Genomic DNA, 23,562 nt, shown 5'->3' with positions numbered 1-23,562 from the left:
TAACACACTATGCTGAAAGACATGGTTTTGAAAGTTCTGTTTAATAAAAGACTAAACAATTACCATGTCAGTTACAGCTGTAATTGAAGGGGAGAATGGATTATTATAGCTGTCTCAACCTTGGATAACCTCTAGGAGGCAGTTCCAGAATCAACCTGGGGAATTCAACATGGCTTTGATCCCACATTGTTCTTTCCTACACAAAGAAATCCAACCTGAGCCACTGTATTGGTCTTAAGTGGATTTATTTACAAAATACAGGAACAGTTCCAAGGTACTCTGTTCTCTGATACAATATTCTTCTCATATACTCACTGTAAGACAGTGACACCAAAAAAATAAGGGATGTCCTCTTCTGTGGTTTTATGTTTGCTTTAGACTAGTTATCCTCTGTGCCAGAAGCATTAAGAAGTGCATGAGGGTTTATCTCCCTGCCTTCAGAGACAGAAGAGCTTCATCCACTCTCAGCTGCCCCATGCTGTCATTGGTGTGAAAAGGCCACTTTTCTCAAAGAGCAACAAGTCTGCCCTGATTGATTAACCTGCTGTTCCACAGTGGCCTTCACATGAAAGGATGCTGAAAAGTATTGAAGAGTTCAGATCCTGTTTAAATAAAGCAGATGTCACACCAAGCAGTCTATGGAGCCATGCCTTCGGCTTGAAGAAACATGTTGGAGGGAGGAAGTAAGAAGGTTGGAGGACTTCTAGGCTTCCCTCCACCAGATGAGAGGACCATCTCTAGGCCCACAGCATCCATCTTTAAGGCCTGCATAAGATGAAGACTAGCTGAGAGGATGGGCCTGCGTTACTCGCGTCTTGCCTTCTTATTTTTCTTCTTCTCCAGTTTTGCTGCTGCATCATGAGCTTTGCGTTTCTCTGCCAGCTTGTTAGCCTGCAAGAGACAAATATATTAGGTGACACTTCCAAAATGTCTTTCAACACATGAAGTACAGCATGTACTCTTGCTTGTACAGCAACCCTCTCTAAGGCCCTTCACCACCAGAAAAGTTCCACATCATCTAGTTTTGCCAGCGCCTGGTTCAGTTGACAGTGCTATGTCACCCAATGCATATTTTGCCAGCATTCTTTACCTGAGGAAAACCTTTACATTTCTAAGATCAACAGGAAAGATCACAACAACAGGAAACAGCACAAGCCTAGGACAGCAGGGAACTGTACCTCTCGGATCTTTCGCTTCTTCCCAAACATGATCTTTTGGTAGAGGTATTTCTCACGTTTCTTCATCATCATGATGGCCAAGCGTTTCTCTTCACTCTGCTGCTCTTCTGCCAACCGCTGCTTGTCTTCTTTAAGGACTTTGCCTGCTGTCACCTTCACTGGGAGGTTCTGAGGAAGAACAAGGCCATGAAATTAAAAAAAAGTTGAGCAGGGGCTGAACAGAAAGAAAAAACAGCTCATTTTGAAGAGAAAGCCTAAAATTGTTCAGGTGGTGAAATCCATCAAAGTATCTCCCAAGACTATCTTACCCTGCAACTTGTTGTGAGGATAAACCAAAGAAAATTTAGCAATGATAGATAAAGTGATGTAGATGTTAAAGACAATCTGTTTATAATCCGGTTCAACAAATGTGCAAAATAATGATTTGCTTTGGTTATGTGTTGAATAAGATTTTGTAATGTTCTTAATGTTATGAAGGACGTTGTAAGGAACCCACCGCTGGCCTGTAGTGAAGATGATAAAGCCTTGGAAAGGAGGAAGCAGAAAAAATAAGGGCCAAGTAAGAGGAGAAGCAAGAAACAAAGCAAGAGGAAGGAGTCAGACAAGAAAACAAACCGAGAGAGAATGAGCAAAGAGGAGAGGTGCCAGTGAATATTTGTGGCACAAGGCACAAATTAACATACTGCTCCATCATAGCCAGCTAAAACCTTGAGCTGAAGTGTAGTACCTTGCTCTGAGACCTCTGGGCTTCCATCTTCTTCAGTCGCCTCTCATCTTCTTTATCAGAATCCTCCTCCACTTCAGAGCCTTCTGATGCATCTTCATCATCTTCCTCCTCCTCACTCTCTTCTTCTATAGCAAAGAACCAACCTATGTTACCATTTAGGAACATCACATTCATGCTTTACTAATTAATTAACATGTCAGTGGGTGTTGTACAGCCAGGAGATCTAAAGATTGTCTGGCCACTTGAAACTCTAGCTCTTTTTGTGGTGAGCTAGGTTTATTTTTTGGGCTGAAAGATCTGTGACTAACCCAGGTGACTTCAAGTGGAGGAGTGGGAAATCAAACCTGGTTCTCCAGATTAGAGTCCACCACTCTTAACCACTACACCAAACTCTACATGCTTTATTGACAAGAATATAACAATGTAGAATTCCACTGCACATTTCAAGGCCTGATAAGAGCATGGAAGCACAGAGTACCTGGTTCCTCGCCTCTCTGCAGGGCAAGCAGTTTCATCTTCTCTGGAGGTATGTAGTCCCCATCCTTCTCAGTAACAAATGGAGAGAGGTGGGGAGGGAGCATTACGCCAACAAAATAGTCTGCCACGGGAAGACACAGCCTGGCATTGACCGAGTCGAAGACCCACTGTGGCTGGATGTAATACCTAGGGTGGACGGGAAATTGTCTAATGAGAGCCAGACTGGACAGAAAACAAAAACATTTAACTGGGTAAGCCTATCTAGGATGTTTCCAACAAAGCTGCAGCTTTCTCACTGCTCTCAGTAAGAGACCCAAGAGGATATGCATATTGTGCTGGAAGTCAACTACCACACCAACTGAACAGTTTCCCCATATTTCCACGGTCCCCCAGTAGTGTCATACCAACCAGAACCTTCAGCGGAATGTCCAGGATATGCTGCACCTCTCAGATGAAAACCATTTTGTTATTGTCTCATGATATTTCTTGAGTAGCACTCACCTGCCAATGACCTGTTTTTCGATATTAGGCCGGTCAACTATTTGGTGAGTGATGGCTGGGTCTGTCACATCATATGTAGCACCGATACAAACAGACTTGTCCCATGACACTTTGCCCCCAAAGCACCTGCCAAAAGATACCCTTCTTCAGTCAATCAGAAACAGCAAGCAAGCAGCAGGCTTTGCTGCCACATAGATACTAGAATGCAAAGGAGATGCAAGATGGAAGGAACCTTGGGTTCATGTCACTCTGTCATGAAGCCCCCAATGGAAACTGCTGAGACTATGGAATGTTTGGTCACTCCACATTTGTTCTGGACCTTCCTTTCTGATTTCACCCCTTAAGTTCAAAAGACAGGTTGTACCATAGGTAGGCGTACTAAGATCTCTAATACCCTCCTACACATGGGGGGTGGTGGTGAGGGAGCCCAAAACAAAATGCTGACAGCAAGCTCTATTACTGCTAGTTGTTTGAAGGAGAGAGCAATAGGACAAAGCAATGCAAAAATTTGAACCCATCCAAATACTCTGGATTCCTGGCTCTCAGCAGGTATGGCTATGTTCCTGAAGTCATAATGTACCTGTTTCAAGTAATGTCTCCTTAAGTTTTACACCAGCCAAGAATGTACAGCCTGCATATAGGACTTGCCTCAACTAGGGCCTTTTCAGCCTTGGTCTTGGCCTGGTGGAATCAGGTCCATACAGAGATCCGGGCCCTCATTGAATTACCACCTTTTTGTAGGGCCTGTAAAACGAAGCTATTCTGCCAGGCCTTTGATTGAGGCAGGAGACATCCTATCCCATCGGCTGGCCTTCTTTGCTGTGATATCATCTCTGCTGCGACACCATCTTCTATTTTCAATTACTGTTTTAGACTTTCAGTATTTTTTTTATTTATTTTTATTTAGTAGATTTGTAGTCTGCCCTTCCCCATAATGGGCAGATCACAGGCACAATAAAACAGTAAAATCCAACAATAAAACCATAAAACACTCAACGAATAATCAAATTATGCAGCATGAATGGTACAGCATGTGTTATAAGTTACAGTACAGATATCCTAGGTGTCATGGATGTCATAGCTGTAGGCCTGATGTCTAGCAGTCTGATAGGGAGGTCTGCCAGATGATATCAGCAGTAAGGTAAGGATGCCCACTTGCCTCAGGCAAAAGCCTAATGGAACAGCTCCGTTTTGCAGGCCCTATGGAATAGTAGTAAGTCCAGTAGGGCCCGAATCTCCATAGGGAGCTGATTCCGGATGGTCAGGAGATGCTGATTGTAATGATCTCCGGGGCTCCGGTCCTGCAGGTATGTCGGTCCCAGGCCGCGCAAGGCTTTAAATGTCAATACTAGTACCTTGAAACGGATCCGATACTTGACTGGTAGCGAGTGCAAATTATACAGCATTGGTCAACTGCCTGCCTGTTGTAAAATGTGCCCAACTGAGCCGCCATCTGTAACTCATTTATAACTTGCTTATAGTTCATTGTACTATTTCATACTGTTCTGATTTTAATTGTACGTTTTAAATTGCCATTTTATTATCTTGTTATCTGCCTTGGCCCGTTCCTGGGAAAGGGTGGACTATAAATTGACTAAATGAAGGCATACCAGGGGACATCTCTATGTTCTCTCTTATTATTCATGGGTATTTCCTCCCTCCCTCAGTGAAGAGCAATTTAACAAAATTAAACTTTGCTTTATGAGCAGTTAGCAAAAGAAGTTTCCTGTTTACGGTCACAGACCTAGATTAACAACTTCCTCAAAGTCTGCAGGAGCTCATGGCGCAGCAAAGTTCTCCTAGTCAAAGTTCTCGAGCCTTGAAAGTGACTCAATGGAGCTCTGATGGCACAGATCGAGGTTCTTGAAGAAAGCTCCTCTTGTTCAAAATAAGTCTGCCAAGTGTTCTATCACTTTCTAGAAGGAGCTTGAACTCTCTTCACCGTCATCATAAACAAGCGGTATAACACAAGAAAAAAAATTTGTATGTACCGGATAACAAAAGCCAGCGGCTCCCGGGGTACCTCCCTGTTCAGAAAGAAGCGCAACCCCTCAAAGAGCTTCTTTTGCTTCTCCAGGGCCTCCTGTTCCTTTTGCCGAGCCTCCTCTTGCTCTGTGCTCTCCTGAGTAAAGAGACTCTGGTGAGTCCTGAAGGAACATTTCTGTGACAACCCCATTCCACACAACAGCTACCATCCCAGTCAGAGATGGGCCCTTGACTTCTCAGTCCTTCCATATCCAAATTGAACAGTAACTCAAGCCACCCACTACCTGGCAAATCCCTCCCAAGTCACCGGAGGACCACTTTTCATTGCAGCTTCAAGAAATCCACATTATCATCCACCTTTCCCTGGGATACTTACACCCTCCACAGGGAACTCATCCACTTTTGCCTCATCCTCTGGGTCGGGAGCAACCACTCGGGTCAGACTGGCACTAAGAGCTGAGAGTTTCTAAAGAAGAAAGACAAAGTGGACACAGAAATCTTAGTCACCAGAGCATACAGGTGAATTGGAAGCAGAGATGCCCTTGGCACTGAACAAGTGGGACAAGTTAATCGGAGGCCATGTAACAGTGACAGAGGCCACTTAGCCAAATTGCAGCAGGTATTCCAACAGCACCGGACTTCTCACCTCCATGTAGCTCTCAGAGTCTAATGCATATGGCTCCCCTTCCTCTGGCTTTAGTTCAACTGCAGCTTGGCCTTCAATCTAGAAGACAGACAGAGGCATGGGTGGGGTTCCTTCCTCAACATTAATGTAGTAAGTGAACACTCAAGCAGGCCACTAGCACAAAGTCCTTCAAGGGGATCCCACACCCAACTTTCCCTTGGCGCTTTACATCAAACAAGTCCAAATGAACCCAGGATTCTGGCAACTTTAACAGAAACTACCTCACTGTATTACCAGGTTTCCTTAAGCTGGGATACTTTCCATAAATGCAAGGCCTGCTCTTTAAAACTATGCACTGAAGAATCTTGATGGAGAAGTGAGCACACAACTCTTCTGCTCATTTGACCTCTAAGGGAGACAAGGGACATGGCAGCAATCCTGAATACAGCATCGAGGCCACATCTCCTCAACATCACAATCCTTTCTTTAAAGATGGGGGCTATCTCCCACCACAAATAAAGTCAAGAGACCCAGAATGGCTCTTACAGCAACCTTACACATGGCACCACGCCTTGATATCCATGATTCCACATAAAGGAGCTAGTAGCTCTTCTGGGCCACCCTGTGCTTTCTCTAGCTTCCTGGTACCTGAAGCTATCATAATCCATCTAGCGAAGGCTGTGGCCCTATGCAACCTTGACTGGAAGTAAGCTCTACTCAACAAAGTAGCTCTTATTTCCAAGTAAATGCACCTGAGGATTGTGCTATAAAAATACTGTCCTGTCACATGAGCTCTCCCAGGTCTTTGGAAGAGAAAGGCCACAACTAGACACTGAACCTGGGACCTTCAGCACACAAAGTTGGTGTGCTCTGTCCTGAGCCATGGACTTTTTTTGGAGCTCATCCAGTTCCCTCCACAGTTCCTCTAGGAAATTCTTGTCTTTCCTGCAGCTTGCTCCTGAGGGCTGCTACATCCCATCCCATCCCATCCTTCTGTCAGTGCTAGTCATCAGGACTACAGACCTTTAGTCTCCCCCCACCTCCCCATGCACACACCACTTCCCTTAAAGCAAGTTGTATTTCTGTGCAGTTCATAGCAGTGCACTCACCTTTGGTGGGTAGTGCAGGTTGAGGGACTGGTAGAGACGAAAGTTGACAAAGCCAAGGAGAGTGGTATAGAATTCAGTGAAAGTGGCCATCACCCTGTAATCCACATCTGTTGGGTGCTGAAATGTAAGAAGTCCAGTTGGGTGGGCACAAAGAGACCATGCCATGCATAAACCCTTTCTGAAAGTCTGCTAGTTCTTTGTCCACAGTTAGATCCAACATTTATCTTCTCTTTCAAAGCACATGCACATGGACAGCTAAACTGAATTGCTTTAAAACAGAGGGTTTCTCTTTAAGACACATTGCTTTCTCTTTGAATATCAGATACTGATCAGGGAAATGGCATCAACTAACAGGCATTTAAGAGCCCCATGGAGCAGAGTGGTAAAGCTGCAATACTGCAGTCGGAGCTCTCTGCTCATGACCTGAGTTCGATCCCAGCAGAAGCTGGTTCAGGTAGCCGGCTCAAGGCTGACTCAGCCTTTCATCCTTCTGAGGTTGGTCAAATGAGTACCCAGCTTGCTGGGGGGAAATGTAGATGACTGGGGAAGGCAATGGCATACCACCCAGTAAAAAGTCTGCCGTGAAAACGTTGTGAAAGCAACATCACCCCAGAGTCGGAAACTACTGGTGCTTGCACAGGGGACTACCTTTACCTTTTTTAACAGGCATTTGCTTGAGCACTGTTGGAAACTGAACACTGTACCCTTGGCTTGATCAAACAGGGCTCTTCTTATGTGCTTATGGATTAATAGCAAACCGTCCCAAATCCAGCTTCCCCTGAACAACAGTGTTTGCCCAAAAAGAAGAACATAAACTAAGTAATTTCAGCCAATGGAATTATTTTAAAATATATTGTTTATTTTACTTCATTTCTACCTCTTTTTTCTCCCCAAAGGAGATGAACAGTGGTTTACATCACTTTCCTCTCCTTCACTTCAGCCTAACCCTGTAAGAGTGTGTAACTGCCTAAGATCACCCGGCAAGCTACCATGGCAGAGTGGGTATTCAAACCTGGGTCTCCAGATCCTTGTCGGGGAATTTAAAGTGTTTGAACACTATAACCACAGTGGTTATGATAAAGAATATCCAGGCTGGAAAACGGAGCTCTGCAATCAGGGCTGTTTGCAGTCTAAGGCAAAAGATGAATATCATATACAATTATTATATACCAAGAAGGGCTCGGCAAAAACTGCAGAATAAATTTTGCATCATTTATGCTGGTTGCCTTATTTACCAAGGAGCTGCATGGAGTGCAGAATGCCCCTGCCCCAATCTAATTCGGCCCCAGAGTGTTTTTATTTATTTATAATTTATATTTATGTACCGACCCTAAAATCCAGAAAAATTAAAATAGCTAAAACATCAGATGATGCCAAATCAAATTTACAGTTTGTATTACCACCTCGCAATAAATGGGAAAGAGCAGGGTGGGGGAGGAGAAAGGACTGCCAGAATTTACTCTTGGAATTAATTGTAGCATACAGCTGAGCCCGCAATCCACAAGAAGGAATGTGATCTACTCACATTTTCCATAAGCCTATATACTTGGAAGCGTGACACTGGAATAAATTAACATAATTATCCAGCTGAAAAATCTGATTTCAGCCTAGTAATATAAACAGCCTAGGGGTTTTCTTTTCAGATCTTGTCATGGAAAAGAAAACTTAGCTTACTAATAAGTCTGCAAAAGTTAACAACCTGCTTGTCCTCACTGGGCCCAAGTGGAAAATAATGATTGATTTGCTTTTGACTCACAAAAGTTCACTTGCCTAGTCACCCGGTAGCAATTATGACTGTCTGTGGGTAGCCAGGCAAGTGGCTTGTTACAAGCTTAGTTTTATAGATTAATGCTTACTATTCAAACTGTTATCTGCTCCATGGTATCTTATAAATAGGAAAACAGGAAACTGAGTGAACTAGTTATGCCAAGAAATGGTGGTGGTTTTTGAACCAACTAATTGGACTACCTGTGTCCAGACCCCGTGTCCACTGTTTCCAGCAATGGAGCTGGAGACTGTTAGTTGAATCACCTGCACCTTAATTTTTGAAGTTAATGATTTTCAGCTCAAGAGAATCTGAGCTGGTACAGCCAGGCTCCAGAGACAAAGCACAGCACGCACAGGTCACAAGGGGCATTGGGCACCCAACCAACTCCTCCTAGTTCTACTCAGGCACCCAAGAAGCTAAAAGCAAAGCCAAGAGTTACAGTCAAAGCTTTAATCCAAGGTTCTTCTCTATAAATTGTAAAACAATGTGTTTCAAGAATCTTCCATGAAGGAATATTTTTAGACAGACAAGCGTAACTTCTCCTTCCATGGAAACAGTAGCACTCAGGTCCAGTTTAAGCACAATGCCAGCAAGGCTAGAGAACTCACGCTTTCAACTTTGCACAGGAACAGCATCATATTTAAACCAGGCTGCTACCCATTCAAAACAGCTATGCGTGCTTAAGTTAGCATTACTGAGCTCTGCAGCCTGGGCAGCTATTGTGCTGGCACATTATGATTACTGACATTTCCCCCCAAGGACGAACACTGAAACGTGCCTGGAATTTTCCTCCTAAACACAACAAGGAACAGAATGCTATACTTTTAACAGCGTCTTTTGGCTTTGCCTGCTTCTCCAATGCTGTATCCGTGCCACTCACTTCTTTTGGTTCCATTCAGGAAGGCAATAAAAGATGGACGTGTGCCAAGACACATCCAAGGCATCAATGAGTAACATGGCTGGAGGCTAACTATAGTGGCTGCAAATAGTCTCCAAGAAAAACAGCTGGATAGTGATACTGCTAAGTACCTAAAGGACGGAAAGAAAGTAGCTCACTGAGGAAAGGACCACACTGTAGCTCTGACAGCAAGTACCTACTCCTTACTGGTAGTACCAGACTGTAGCTCTGACAGCAAGTACCTATTCCTTACTGGCTCCCAGGCAAGAGCTGCACTCCCACATTGAACTTTAAAACTATGTTTACCTTGTTTTTGAAATAGCTAATGATTTTCAAAGTGAGAGAACCTTGGCTGGTACAACCAGACTCCAAGAAAAAGATATGCTGAACATCCAGGACTGCATTAGCAAGAGGTCTTTGCCTAAGACAGTAAAGAAGCTATACGCAGCTCAAGAGGCCTTTGCCCAAGACACTAAGGAAAAGATATGCAGAGCTTCCAAGACTGCAACAGCAAGACGCCTTTACTCAAAACAAGACGGGACTTGGCAGTGCTCCCTCTAAGCTGTGGAGCCTTGTCAGCAAATATTCTACTTTGTGACCTAATGGCATTAAAGTTGTGAGCAAACAATTTGGCTACTGCATAAACTAGTTTGCTCTGGGGCCATCCTGCCTGAGCTAAGACAAAAATGTGTGAGCCAGAGGCTAAAAAATTGAGTTCACTCACATTAATTCAGCGAGAGGGAAATCTGGGACTTGTGTACTGTGTAGTGCAATAAATTCTAGGTGCATTTTGTGAAGTATTTCTATAGCTATGGCCTATAATGCTGAATTAATATGGAACTTCCATTGCTGGTTCATTTCCTTTTGCCAGTGGCCTGCCATTTATCACCACTACGTTCAGAAGGAAGTCACAAAGACAGCATAATCTGCTCCTTAAGTCCCTGCCACAAGCACTGGGTAATCAGAGGTATTAAAAGTGTCCTCTGATTATCATGACCATGAGGCACTGGTAGCCCCATCCTCTTATGAATTTATCTAATCCTTTAAAAAAGCCATTTAAGAACATAAGCAAAGCCATATTGGATTTGGCCAATGGCCCATCTAGTCCAACACTCTGTGTCACACAGTGGCCCAAAAAAACCAAGTGCTATCAGGAGGTCCACCAGTGGGGCTAGAAGCCTGACTGGTGCCCCCCACCACCAAACACCAAGAATACAGAGCATCACTGCCCCAGACAGAGAGTTCCAACAATACACTGTGGCTAATAGCCACTGATGGACCTCTGCTCCATATGCTTATCCAATCTCCTCTTGAAGCTGTCTATGCTTATAGCCGCCACCACCTCCTGTGACAGTGAATTCCACATGTTAATCACCCTTAAAGATAGTGTCAGCACTGTTTAGTTGCTATGAACGGTATTGGCTACTTTCACACAGGGCTACTTCCCATTGTATAGATTAAGTTTGATGTTTACCAAACACATTGTTTGCATTTAGCCCACTACCGTTTGTGAGCAGCAATCCACCTAGTCACCTATGGCAAATAACAATCAACTTCCAGATGACCAGATGAGGAGAAGGCTGGCCTCCCCACTCCTTCAATCTGTTAATACATCACAAATGACCAATACTGGTGTGCAAACACAGGGGCACTTGTTTTACTTTTCCAAACCTATTTGCAAAACAGTTTTAAAGACACTTCTGCTTTGAGTAAGCCTGGGACCCACATATCCAAAGGACCACCTCTTCTGGTATATGTTTGCTAGCCACTACACTTTTTATAACTGCATCCCCTTTGTATTTTTTCATATACCTAGGCAGCTGTCGACTAGGACTTGTAAAGTGAGGGCCTCGAAGCTGTGGAATGGGCTGCTTCTAGAGAGAGCTACTGTAGTCCACCCAGCCATTTGAAATAATGTTGTTTAAAACTGTTCATACCGTTTTAAAAACTGGTTTCTGTGCTTCTGAGGCATTAGTTCTAGTTTGCAGTCCATTTATGTTAAGAGTGAATGCACACAGATCTAGCATGTGGCTACAAACATCTGTTTTGTAAGAAACAGCCAATGTGCATTCAGTTTACAAATAAAACTGAAGAGCAGTATTTGGATAAAAAGGTAAAGGTAATCCCCTGTGCAAGCATCGAGTCATTATTTAAATAGTCAGCTATAGATGAGTTGAATGTGACACTAGAGTTAATGTGTGCACACACACACAAATCAAATAAGTACATGTTGTCACTGTAACGTGAGAACATTTTGTTGGTTTGACTGTATTATATATGACTTTCAGCTTTGGGGGGGGGGAGCTAATGAATGTTTTTATTTTATATATAAATTAATGCCTTAGCTTGGCTGCATCCTTCCTTGGGGTAGATCCACCAGTAAAAAGTATACATCCTTTCTCAGCATAGATTCACTAGTATAGTCCTTCCAGTGCAACTATGTGCTCTATGCTCTCTCAGTTAAATATTACTTCAGTCAGCCCATTTTCAAGAAGTGATCCATGTTTTAATGACAGGAGCCTGGCAAGATACAGGACTCATTAACCACATTCACACCAGCCAAGTTAATTCTGCTCAGAATGTGGAGATTACTGGTACTGTTCTCAGCCTTGACACAACCTGTGTTGGCTGCCTTACTTTTTTTTAGGAAGAAACATTGCAGGAAAATCTTGCCCTTGCAGAAAGTGATAAGATGATCGCTACTCACATTGTGAGAAAAGGCATAAGGTGTTATCCAGGTGACAAGTTGCCCCATCACTTCAGCCTGGTAGTAAATGCCTTTGATGGACAGGAACACCTAGCAAAAGAACCCAGAGAAAGATCTCAGTAAAAAGGGCAAGCAAGAGGTCAACTGAGGAATCCCAGCACTTATTCACATGGATCGGAACACAATCTACAGGTAAGGACTGATTAGCAACCTCTCTTCTGTTACATCTTCTAACAACATCAATAAATCAAAAACAAGCTGTAGCTCCAGGTTAAGACCACAGTCAAAATGCAGGGTCTACTACAGCCAAAACATCTCAAGCTTCAGTGGATTAGTTGGGGAGGGTCCAGTTTTTTAAATTCATTGTATTTTGAGAGTTTTTGGTAGTGGTGCATAACAAATGGAAACAAAAGGGAAAAACTGACAGATCATCTTTTCGTCTAACAATGAGGTATCTTCTCCTGGGCCAAAACTTCACAAGTCCATTTCCCAGCGCCTCCAGTCAAAGGCGTCTTGACACAGGAAGATCTCTGCCAGAGACCGTGGAAAGCTACTGACAATCAGTGCATGAAATGCTTCTTCAATACAGCAGCAGAACTTGTTTTTATAAATGAGTTAGACAAATTCAGAGAAGATGGGCCTATAAACAGCTATTATTCTCAATAGCATCCAAGTACTAGAAACTGGAGCAAAAGCAGATGATTTTACTCACAATAATCAATGATGGATGTAACTGGGTTAGGTTATGAAATTTAGAAAAAAAAAATAAGAGATATACCTCATGGATTCATGAGACCAGAAAGGGAATATATTAAAAGTAACCTACTCCAGAAAACATCAATTTTAGAATACAAGGGCTTATGGATATGCCAACTGGAAACTGCACATTAAGCAGCAGTTTTACGGTAATTTTCCTAAGTACATTTGCCTTCATTTACTACAGTAAACAAAGCCCTGATTTGGTAGCCCAGGCTAGCCCAATCTTATCAGATTTCAGAAGCTAAGCAAGGTGGATGGGAGACCACCAAGGAATATCAGGGCCACTATGCAGAGGCAGGCAATGGCAAACCAGCTCTGAATGTCTCTTCCCTTGAAAATCCTACAGGGTCACCACAAATTGGCTGTTACCTCACAGGAACACCCCCCCCCCCAAAAAAAATCCCCTACAGTAAAAGAAAACACCAGCTAAAAATAATTTCTAAATGGCAGTTCCTAATTTTCCTATAAAGCATATCCATTATAAAAACAAAGAACAATCTGGTCTCATCAACTGAAGGAATTTGGAATTACTAAGAATATTAATCACCAATGCTTGGTTCTTATGACACAAGACCATGGTATATTTTAACTATGATTTGTTTGTGAAACTGGCATTTGGCTCAAAGAGGATCAATCAAATCCTGGTTTCATTCCCTTAGCTTTTTCCACTGTCTTCCCTATGCAGACTCAGCAGTTATCCCAGCATGCACTGCAATATGGGTGGTTCTGAGAAACAAACCAAGATTCAGGGAGTTTAAAACTGCCTTTGGTTAATAAACCAAACCATGGTTTCACATAACTGTAGTAATCCACAGCTAGTGTAGTCCAGACTAGCCCAATCTCATCAGCGCTTGAAAGCTGAGCAGAGTTGGTACTTGGATGGGAGACCACCAAGGAAACAGGGGCCACTCTGCAGGGAAAGGCAGCTGCAAGTCATCTTTGCTCATCTCTTGCCTTGAAAGCCCCATGAGGTGAAACATTATAAGGTCATCAAAAGTCAGCTATGACTCGAGAACACACTTTACCTTTAGTGGAGTCACAAATCATATGAACATACTTAGTTCCCCCCCGCAACATATTTTATTAAGTTTCAATTCAGAATTACAACTATCAATACAATATAAAATAAAATGGTGACTAAAAGCTTGCATATTATAATACTGTAAACTATTTCTCTTAATTCAACAGAGATGCAATATACTTATAATATCTGGTATCTCAGAATGTACGTGTAAATATTCTAGTATTGGTAGCCAAGTTGCTATAAAATCAGATTGATTTTTTATATTAGATATTGGCTTCATTTGCTCATTCAATTTAGCCATAACATATGTATTCCAAATAGTCTTGTACCAAAGATTAATAGAGGGTGTTTTTTCTTTTTCCCAATTAGTAGCTATTACAGATCTAGCTGCATATAGAAGCAATGTTATACGTTTGTGAATAATATTGCCGTGTTTGACTGCCATTCTATAATTCAGTAATAATAATTCTGGGGTGAGATTAATTTTCTGTCCTGTTATTAATTGAACTTCTTTCAGTATTTTCTGCCAGAAAGGTAAGATTTTGGGGCATTCAAGCCAACAGTGTATATATGATCCAATATTAGTGCATTTTCTCCAGCAATAAGGTTGAATCTCTTTATTTAGATATGCTAGATTTTTAGGAGTCGTATACCAAAAAGTTAAAATAAGAACATACTTAGTTTAATCACACTGTCGTTCTGTTTGACACCTGAACTCTAAATATTCCTGACCTGTATTTTAGAAGAATTGTTCATGAAATTCTGTGAATGTCAAATTAGTGCTGATGAGAACAAATAACTGCTGGGCACTTCATAAGACTATGTTGAGGCAAATAGGGGAGGGGCATCACCTTAGTGGCCTACTGGTGGCCTCTCTGGAAGCATCTGCTTGGCTACTGTTGACAAGATTATCCTTGAGTCTCAACCAGCAGAACTCTTATGGTCTTGAGAGACCCCTGCTCTGACTCAGTGCAAGTCAGCTGCCTAAGCACATATTCCAGAGAGGCAGTCATGGTTGCCAGTTGCAGTCAAAACACCACACAGGTGTCCAGTATCACCTTAAATTGAACATATTTATTGTATGTAGTTTCAGAGGGTAGCCCGGTTGGTCTGCAGTAGAAAAGCTACCAGAAGAGCTAGAGTTGAGTCCTGTAGCATTGGAGACCAACAAGATATTCATGATATGAGCTTCCAAGAATCGAAGCTCTCTTCATCAGATAGTTATTTTGTAAGAAGCTTTTGGGTATGCCATTTTGTTATATGTATGAAGTGTTACATTCAGTCTGCAAACTATACACGTGCATGTACACACAAATGAGGGAGAAGAGTTATTAACAAAGTTAAGACAAGAGCATCCAGCAACCCAAGACCTAGATGTATTACGTTACACCACAGAGCAGATACGAAAACAAGATACAATTAAAGTACAAGATGTTCCAGTCGTAGTAGGTGTAGACTACTTACTGCTAACAAAGTGAATTGTAAACTCCGCCATCCCCTGAGTAAGCTTTTGCATGTATATACACAAATATGCAAATCCAGCTTCCAACAATTTTCAGCCACAACAAATATGTTAAAGTTAGCCAAGGAAAACCAGGCAGGCAATGGCAAATCACATCTATTAGTCTCGTGCCTTGAAAACCCTATGAGGTCACCATAAGTTGCCTCCACTTGATAGAACTTTACACATACACAGAGACTCAAAACACTATTCATGAAGCATTTAGCTAAGAGATATTATTAGTACTATCACACCCCCATTTAGTGCCAATGTGCTGCATGGACTGTGGACACAACAGAGCAACCCTCTCCAGGACCAAGAGCATTCTCAGCCTTTCCTTGCTGACCTTGCGCAGAGCACGTGCAGCAATGACGTAGTTGAGGAACTCCACGGTGAGTCGGCGGCAAAGCTGGATCGTCTGAACGTGACACTTGCCCGTACGAGGAAAAGTTGCAAAGAGGAAGCACATGGAGAGGGAATCGTCCAGGTCTCGCACAGCATCAATGAAAGTGGGGTATCTGTAGCCACCACAGAAGATGAAAAAGACAGATTTACACAACCTTTTTTAAGCACCCAAAATTTTTACAATTGCTCTCAGGCTAAAGCCACAGTACTCAGAAGACCAAAGAAATTAAGTTAGAAGACTTCTCAACTAGCCCCACCTGCAAGTGTTGTGAGCTACTCTTATAGAACCTGAATGCCCATAAATGGGTCTCTGAGCAACAAGACACATGGCTTCTTTCTGCTGTCTTCAGGTTTTCCTAACCAGATTCTCCTGTTCCCTGAAAATACTGTGGGAACTGGTAGGAAACTGAGAGAGCATCTGGGGAAAGGACTGGCATAGTGAAGTGATCTTCAGTCTTTCCAGCAAGATTGTACTCTCCCACCTTCTCTCATATTGGATACATTCATAATATTGCTTGTAGAATTCTAAGGCATTTAAAAATGTCATAAACATGAGAAACCATACACTTCTATGTGCTAACAATGAAGCAGATATTTTATGTCATTAAAACAGTAAAATAAGTTTAGGCTTGACAATCAATATCATATGTATTTTAACTCTTCCAAAAATGTGTTTTCTTTTCCAAAAAAGAGAGGGGAACTGTATCCCCTCCCAACGAATTCAAAATTTCCAAAAATTTGACATATCTAGCTATGTGCTGTGGACTCGGGCCAAGAAGAAAGGTGAGTATAAATATTTTTTAAAAATAAATCAACACAATAAATTATAAAGTTCAAGTTCCCCAGTCTTTTGTCATCCTTCCGCCCTAAATCAGGGGTGTTGAACTCATTTGTTATGAGGGCTGGATCCAACATAAATGTGACCTTGTCGGGCCAGGCCATGAGCATCATAAAATGTAATGCCAGGTAACGGAGATATAAACTTCATAAAGGACACATACAAACACAATTAAAGATTTTTTAAGAATTTAAAATGAAACATGCTTAAAACATTAGCATTCGTTTGTCTTAAAGGTGCTTTCTTTGTATCTCTCCCATGCAATCCAGGAAACCGGGCAAAGGAAGCTCTGGCTCTTTCCTTCCTTCCCCAGGGGACCGGCGGTGTGTGTGGGGGGGAAGCCTCAGCCAATAGAAGGAAGAGAGGCTCTGCTGTACAACTGGGAGAGCTTGGCAAAGCAAGCTATTCCCCCCCTTCCTCCCCAAGGGAGAAGCCTCAGCCATTGAAGAAAATAGAGGTTTTGCTCTGCAGCTCCTGTGCTATTGAACAAGCCCGGCAAGGCAAGCTGTGATGCAGAAGGAAGCAAAAGAGACAGAGAAGGAAGCAGACAGCAGACAGTTGCTCAGGGGCCTGATACGAACCTTCTGGGAGTTTTGGCCCCTAGGCCACATGTTTGACACCCAAGCCCTAGATTCTAAATGTCTATTTCACAAAGTTCTTCTGGTGCTTCCTATCCCTCACCTCTCCTTGACAATGTGGTCCAGCCTATAGTTCGGTTTATTGTCTTTCAGGCGTTCCACAGTGTTCCACTCGCTCTTGCCATATGCCTTGCGCAACTTGCGGACAAACACCTAGAGGGAGACAAAAGTTTCAGAGTGACCATGTTTTACAGTTGTTTACCACACAGTTCATATCACAGCCAGCTACCCACTAACATTCCACAAGTTCCACTCAAGAATGAAACATCTGATCCACTATAGATGGCACACCAGGTAAAGGCACTGGAAATGCTTAATAACACAAGCAAGATTCAACAGATCTTATATTGAAATATAACCAGACTCATTAATGCCTTATAAGGCACAAACAGGATCTTGCACTTAAACAACTGTCACTAAGATACAGGGAAGATTACTGCAGATTTATACCCTACCCTTCTCTCTGAATCAGAGAGGCTTACAATCTTCTATATCTTCTCCCCCTACAACAGACACCCTGAGGGGCTGAGGGGGCTCTCACAGCAGCTGCTTTTTCAAGGACAACTCCTGCAATAGCCATGGCTAACTCAAGGCTATTCCAGCAGCTGCAAGTGGAGGAGTGGGGAATCAAACCTGGTTCTCCCAAATAAGAGTCCGCACACTTAACTACTACACCAAACTGGCTAGAATGCTGTCTAACTTACAAAAAATGGCAGTACTCAGAAGACTTGGGAATCCCCCCTTGCCTGTCACCCTAAAGTGACTCTATGCAGTGAAACAGTAATCTACTACTCTTGATCAGCTGCTGGATCATAATACCTTATATTCCCGGAACTTGTTAACAACTGGTTCATGAAAGAGGAATTTAATGTCTTTGAGGAGATAGAAAGTCCGGGCAGCCGTGGAACCTTTGTTCACTTTCTTCTTGTGTTTGGGCTCATGAGGGTAAATCCCTTTAAGGATGCACAGTCGTCTACAAGAGACAAAGATGTTAGACAAGAACTTGTCAGTTTGCCCTTGCACCAAAATCCCAAGCAGCTTGAAGTTTAAACAGGAGGATGCAGAGAATTATTAATTTCTAAGCCAGCAGCTGCCAAAACATGCTATACAGCTGGTAACACCCCTAAATCCATCTACTACATTCAATTCTGAAGCACTGAAATAGGCTCTATTATGAAGGCAACGGAAAACCACCCTGTAAAAAGTCTGCCGTGAAAACATTGTGAAAGCAACATCACCCCAGAGTCAAAAACGACTGGTGCTTGCACAGGGGACTACCTTTACCTTTATGATTTCTACCCATGTTTCTCAAATTCAGGGGGCCCTTTCTAAACTTAAACAAACACAAGCCTTTATTGCCATATAAACTTACTCTACCTTCTATGCCCCCACAACAACTGTGGTCTTTTCAGTAAGTCAACGCAGAGAACTCTTACACTAAGCTGCCCATCTGCAATCCACTATGGTGTGAGTAAGGATCTATAAATTTGGGCCCTGAAGGAGGGTAATTCTACCCTGCAAATGCACACAGGCCTCAGGCTGATGAGGAATAATAAGGATTAAAGATAGCTGGGGGGGTGGGGGTCATTTGTAGGAGAGATACAACACACGCAGGAAGAGCTAACATATCCACTCAATGACTGGAAAGACAACATGAAGTGAAAACCTTGCTGCATGCAGTTTTACTCACACTCCCTTCTAAAGCCACCTAGCTAGAGAAGGAAGCAGAGGGAAGTTGCATTAACCAGAAGCCCCCATACTTTTCTTGCCTCTTGCTGGCAAAGGAGCTTGGGAGCCTTGGAAAGTGCACCTGGCTCCCAAGCTCTTCTTTGGATCTTAGCACTCACACACACAAAGGAGACAGCTAAATCTTTCACCCTCTGTTGTTTTCCCCAAAATAAATCACACATATCCACACAGTTAGTTTGGTGTAGTGTTTTAAGTGTGCGGACTCTTATCTGGAAGAACCAGGCTTGATTCCCCACTCCTCCACTTGCACCTGCTGGAATGGCCCTGAGTTAGCCATAGCTATCGCAGGAGTTGTCCTTGAAAGGGCAGCTGCTGTGAGAGCCCTCTCAGCCCCACCCACCTCACAGGGTGTCTGTTGAGGGGGGAGAAGATATAGAAGACTGTAAGCCGCTGAGACTCAGAAAGAAGGTTGGGGTATAAATCTGCAGTCTTCTACTAAAGCCAGGTAAGAGAAAGACAGGCACAATATGGATTCCTATCTTTTCCCCTATTGGTAGCATGAGGTGGGTGGGTTTGATCTCTTAAAGAAACTACACTGGGGTAGTTTGACCTGTCCACCATGGTCCTGATCCGTATTTTAAAATTAATTTATATATCAGGATACCTGATGACACATTCCCAAATGTATACCGTACTTTACTTCTTACAAGCCTCCATTTAAAAAGATTTTATAAAATCACTTGGCAGGATAACTGTATTGCCCAGCATATTCTTAAGGTGTGAAATAATCTCCATTACTCCCTATAGTTTGAACATTTTATTAGCCGCCTACAACAGATCTCCAGAGTGACACATACACCTTTTAAATAAAGAAATGTCCCCCACTACCTCTTCTCTGGGACTCGAAGGCAGCCAATCTCTGCAGCCATTCCGAAACAACGTTAAGCTGCCACAGCACAAAGGAATCAGCCAAAGAGTTCCGATCTCAGCTAATAACCCACTGTTGATTTTTTGACACATTTCTTACCCTCAACCTCACTACTCTGGCAGCAAATGGGAACAGCAACAAACTTCACAAGGTCACTGGCTAAAATGAGTAAGAATGGTACAATATGTGGTATATGAATTAATGTTTCTATTGAGGCTGCCCTGACATGGATGGCCCAGGCTAGCCCAATCTTGTCAGATCTCAGAAGCTAAGCAGGGTTGGCCTTGGTTAGTATTTGAATGGGGGACCACTAAGGAATTCCAGGGTTGCTATGCAAAGAAAGCCAACAGCAAACTACTGCTGTTAAGTCTCTTGCCTCGAAAACCCATAAGGTCACCGTAAGTTAGTTATGACTTGACAACACTTTACACACATATTGTAATACTCTACAACACTGTGATACTCTACAACTAAACAGGAAATAAGGGCTACACAGATCCACCAGGCTTGGTTTTCAATTACTGGGCTCACTGAGGGAGAAGGAAACAAGATTCATCTCCATCTGAGTGTGCCCTCACTTTCTTTCATATCAGTGAATGGTCTCAATTGTAGGGGAAAACGTAAAGTGTAAAACTCACTATCCTCAACCAACATTAGATAGCTTAGCCTTTGCTGACAGCAATCAGGCACCAGAGATGCAAACTCTCTATCTGCACACAAATTCACACTGCACACCTCCCCTGTGTCAGTGAAATACACAAGAGTCAGTACTTAGTCTTGGGCATCTGCCTGATAAATAAGACCAACATATTTTTTCCATACCTGAAATCTGCCAGGCTCAGCTGCAATTTCTTCCGAGCTTTGTTTCTGGTGATGTAGTTGGTTGCAGAGCCTCGCTCATACTTCAGTGTGGGGTGGGGGAGGAGGGCAGAGATGACAGAACAAGAAGGAGACAAACATTAGGAGCTGATGATTCCTCAAACTGAAGCCAAAGTTGATTGGTACTGATCTGTAGCCTCACTATTGCAAGGAGGCTGGCTCCCATGCTCCCACTTCCATGCTCTGCCGCTTCCCAGTTACAATGATTTATACATGAGAAAATACGCATTAAATATTTCAAAGAGTTAGAGTAGGAAAGCTCAAAGAGCTGAGATGGTATAATGAAATTCACTGCTTCAAACAGCAGCTGGATGCTCACACTGTGGAATGCTCCTTCACATTAAAAATTCTATAGAAATACTGAATAGGATATTCACCGACACTGTTTACACTGGAAAGTCCAAACCTTTTCTCTACAATGGATTTTTTAAGACAAACCAATCTCTTCTCAGTCATTCATGGGTACGACAGCATCCTACCTGGCATGGCTGTTGTAAGAATTATATTGCCTTAGCGCGCTAAAGAACATACTACATTATTAAACAGCCTGATTAAACACAAACTACTTCATTTTACCTTCTTTTTTTCCAAGCCACCCATTATTACTGAAACAAGATATTCTTCCCTTCTCGAGCTCTCCTAACGCTCACGTGGTGGCTTCAGGAAGCTCCGAAAGCTGAGCATGTTTTCAGGACCCTACTGTGGCGTTCCACATGCTGCCTGATCAGATGCCTCACATTTATCGGGTTCCGTTCCGTGGTACCGATACAGGCGACGGAAAAGGAAAAAAAATAATCTCTGCATTTTTATCACTCTGTAATGAGCCTCTTTAGGGAAAAAATCCAGAGAAGCTCTCAGAGAATTAGCGCCTTTTTGAAAAGGCATCACTGCGAACGACTACAAAAGAGCCTAAGTGCGGGCCTTAAGACACTTCAGGGAAAAATGCAAAGCATGCTGGGAGTTCGGCTGCCTATCATAGAGATGCGAAGCTAGAAAGCCTTCCAGATGTGTATGGTTAGCGATAGAGTCAAGGATGGGTTTGCGAAGTATACTGAGAAGGAGAAGGGACATTGGTGACACCCAGAGGCATGCTGGGATTAGAGAAGGCCCGACTGGGCGATGTTGTTGAAGGCGTCCTCCACCTCTTTCATTGGTTGTTTGTAAACGTAGAAGTGTCGTGCTGTTTCAGAGTTTTCCCAGTTATTATTCAATTTGCAGGGTCTTTGGAAAAAATTTTTATATCTTTGAAAAAAATATTTAAACCTTTCTCCCGTTGACAGATTCAGGAATTGACGTTGCAATACTTGCACACTTACAAGTTATGGAGTAAATCTTTTGAGTTGTGTGAGTGACTTCTGAGTGATTAAACGATTCACAGCTATATTTGCCAACAAGGCAACCTTGATGAGATGAGAGCTAATCAGGAATCTGCATCCAGGTTTCATAGGTGCAGCCTGGATGTTTTAGTGACACTTTAGGGTGCGTTCACACTATATTAAATAAAGTGTTTTGCAACTGGATTTTTACTATAAGAATTGCAAAAATCCAGCTGCAAAATGCATTATTTAGTGTAGTTTGAATGCACCTATAGTGTATCCTAAGTGGGTTATACTTTGTTTTGTTTTTGAAGTGGTGAAAGTTGCAAAATGCATTATTTAGTGTAGTTTGAATGCACCTATAGTGTATCCTAAGTGGGTTATACTTTGTTTTGTTTTTGAAGTGGTGAAAGTCTCTGTATAATGCTATTTGATAGACTCTTACTACAGAAGTTATTACCTTTCCAAAGGGCAGGCGAGGCAGAAATGTTCCACCAGGCATTTGGTTGAGGGCAGCAATGGGACAGCACAAAATCTGGCACTCTCACACACACACACCCTCCACCCCTTAGGTCTATAGAAGCCATCTGGAGGTATTTGTTCTATTTGTAGATTTTTTAGGGTTTTAATGTTAGTTTTAATTTAAACTATTTATTATACCTCATTTTTGTTGTAAGCTGCCCTGTGCCCTGCTTGCAGGGAAGGGTGACCTAATAAATCCGGCATATCATCATAATCACCATCATCATCATTCCAGTCTTCAGGTGGGACCTGGGGATCCCCCTGGAATTACAGCTCATCTACAGACTACAGAGATCAGTTTCCCTGGGAAAAAACCTGGATGCTTTGGAGGCTGAACTCTGTGGCATTGTACTCCATTGAGGTCCCTGTCCTCCCCAGGCTTTATCTCCAAATTTCCCGGAGTTCTCCAATCTGGATGGCAACCATAGACCCTTATCTTCTGCCAGTGGGGACCTGGCTTACACTGGGTTAAACTGTGCATTGGCTACAGAGCAGGGGTGTTGAGCTCATTTGTTATGAGGGCTGGATCTGACATAAATGAGACCTTATTGGGCCAGGCCATATGCATCATAAAATGTAATGCCAGGTAGCAGATATAAACTATATGAACAAACAGATTTTTTTAAAAAAATAAAATAAAATAAAGCATGTTTAAAAGATTATACTCTTGCAATATTTTGTTTATTTAACAGTCTGTGATAACTGACACCTCTTGCCCTGAATTATTGCATCAAAATTTGGAGACAATGTCTGTGCTGTAGCAATCTTGAGTATGTTGTTCAGGTGTGTCTGTAAATTGCAAACCTACTTTTGATTTATTGACATTCATTACAGAAATCTCACAGTCAATGCTTTGAGCCTAAGACCTAGAGGAAAACATGAAATGGCTGGGCATTGTGAGCTTTTGTACACAAGTTGCTTCATGTGCTGTTCAGCCAATGAAGAAAATAGAGGCTTTGCTCTGAAGCTCATGTGCAATTGAGCAAGCTTGGTGAAGCAAGCTGTGATGCAGAAGGAAGCAAGAGAGAGAGAAGGAAGCAGATGACAATGAGTTACTCATGGGCTTGATAGGAGCCCTCCAAGGGCC

The 23,562-nt window shown here is 42.6% G+C and overlaps 1 protein-coding gene across 2 annotated transcripts; it reads right to left on the bottom strand.

Annotated features, from left to right (window-relative positions):
• Positions 1-228: 228 nt before the first annotated feature.
• Positions 229-21,620, bottom strand: PES1 (pescadillo ribosomal biogenesis factor 1). 2 transcript variants are annotated; one of them, XM_060248965.1, is made up of 15 exons: positions 21,214-21,620; positions 20,581-20,660; positions 17,961-18,114; positions 17,185-17,294; positions 15,607-15,778; positions 11,977-12,066; positions 6,604-6,720; positions 5,516-5,593; positions 5,246-5,335; positions 4,875-5,005; positions 2,884-3,009; positions 2,384-2,568; positions 1,906-2,030; positions 1,179-1,346; positions 229-891 (listed from the first exon to the last, which is right to left on the bottom strand). In XM_060248965.1, exons 1-15 carry the CDS (start codon positions 21,235-21,237, stop codon positions 805-807), a joined length of 1,737 nt encoding a protein of 578 aa, XP_060104948.1. In that variant the 5' UTR covers positions 21,238-21,620; the 3' UTR covers positions 229-804. The 2 variants fall into 2 exon arrangements, with proteins under 2 accessions (XP_060104948.1, XP_060104949.1); XM_060248966.1 differs by having other exon boundaries at positions 1,906-2,027; positions 21,214-21,594.
• Between the last annotated feature and the right edge of the window lie 1,942 nt (positions 21,621-23,562).

Source organism: Heteronotia binoei, chromosome 11, assembly GCF_032191835.1.
Source record: "Heteronotia binoei isolate CCM8104 ecotype False Entrance Well chromosome 11, APGP_CSIRO_Hbin_v1, whole genome shotgun sequence".
Classification (NCBI taxonomy): domain Eukaryota; kingdom Metazoa; phylum Chordata; class Lepidosauria; order Squamata; family Gekkonidae; genus Heteronotia; species Heteronotia binoei.
This window is presented reverse-complemented; position numbering and strand designations above follow the sequence as displayed.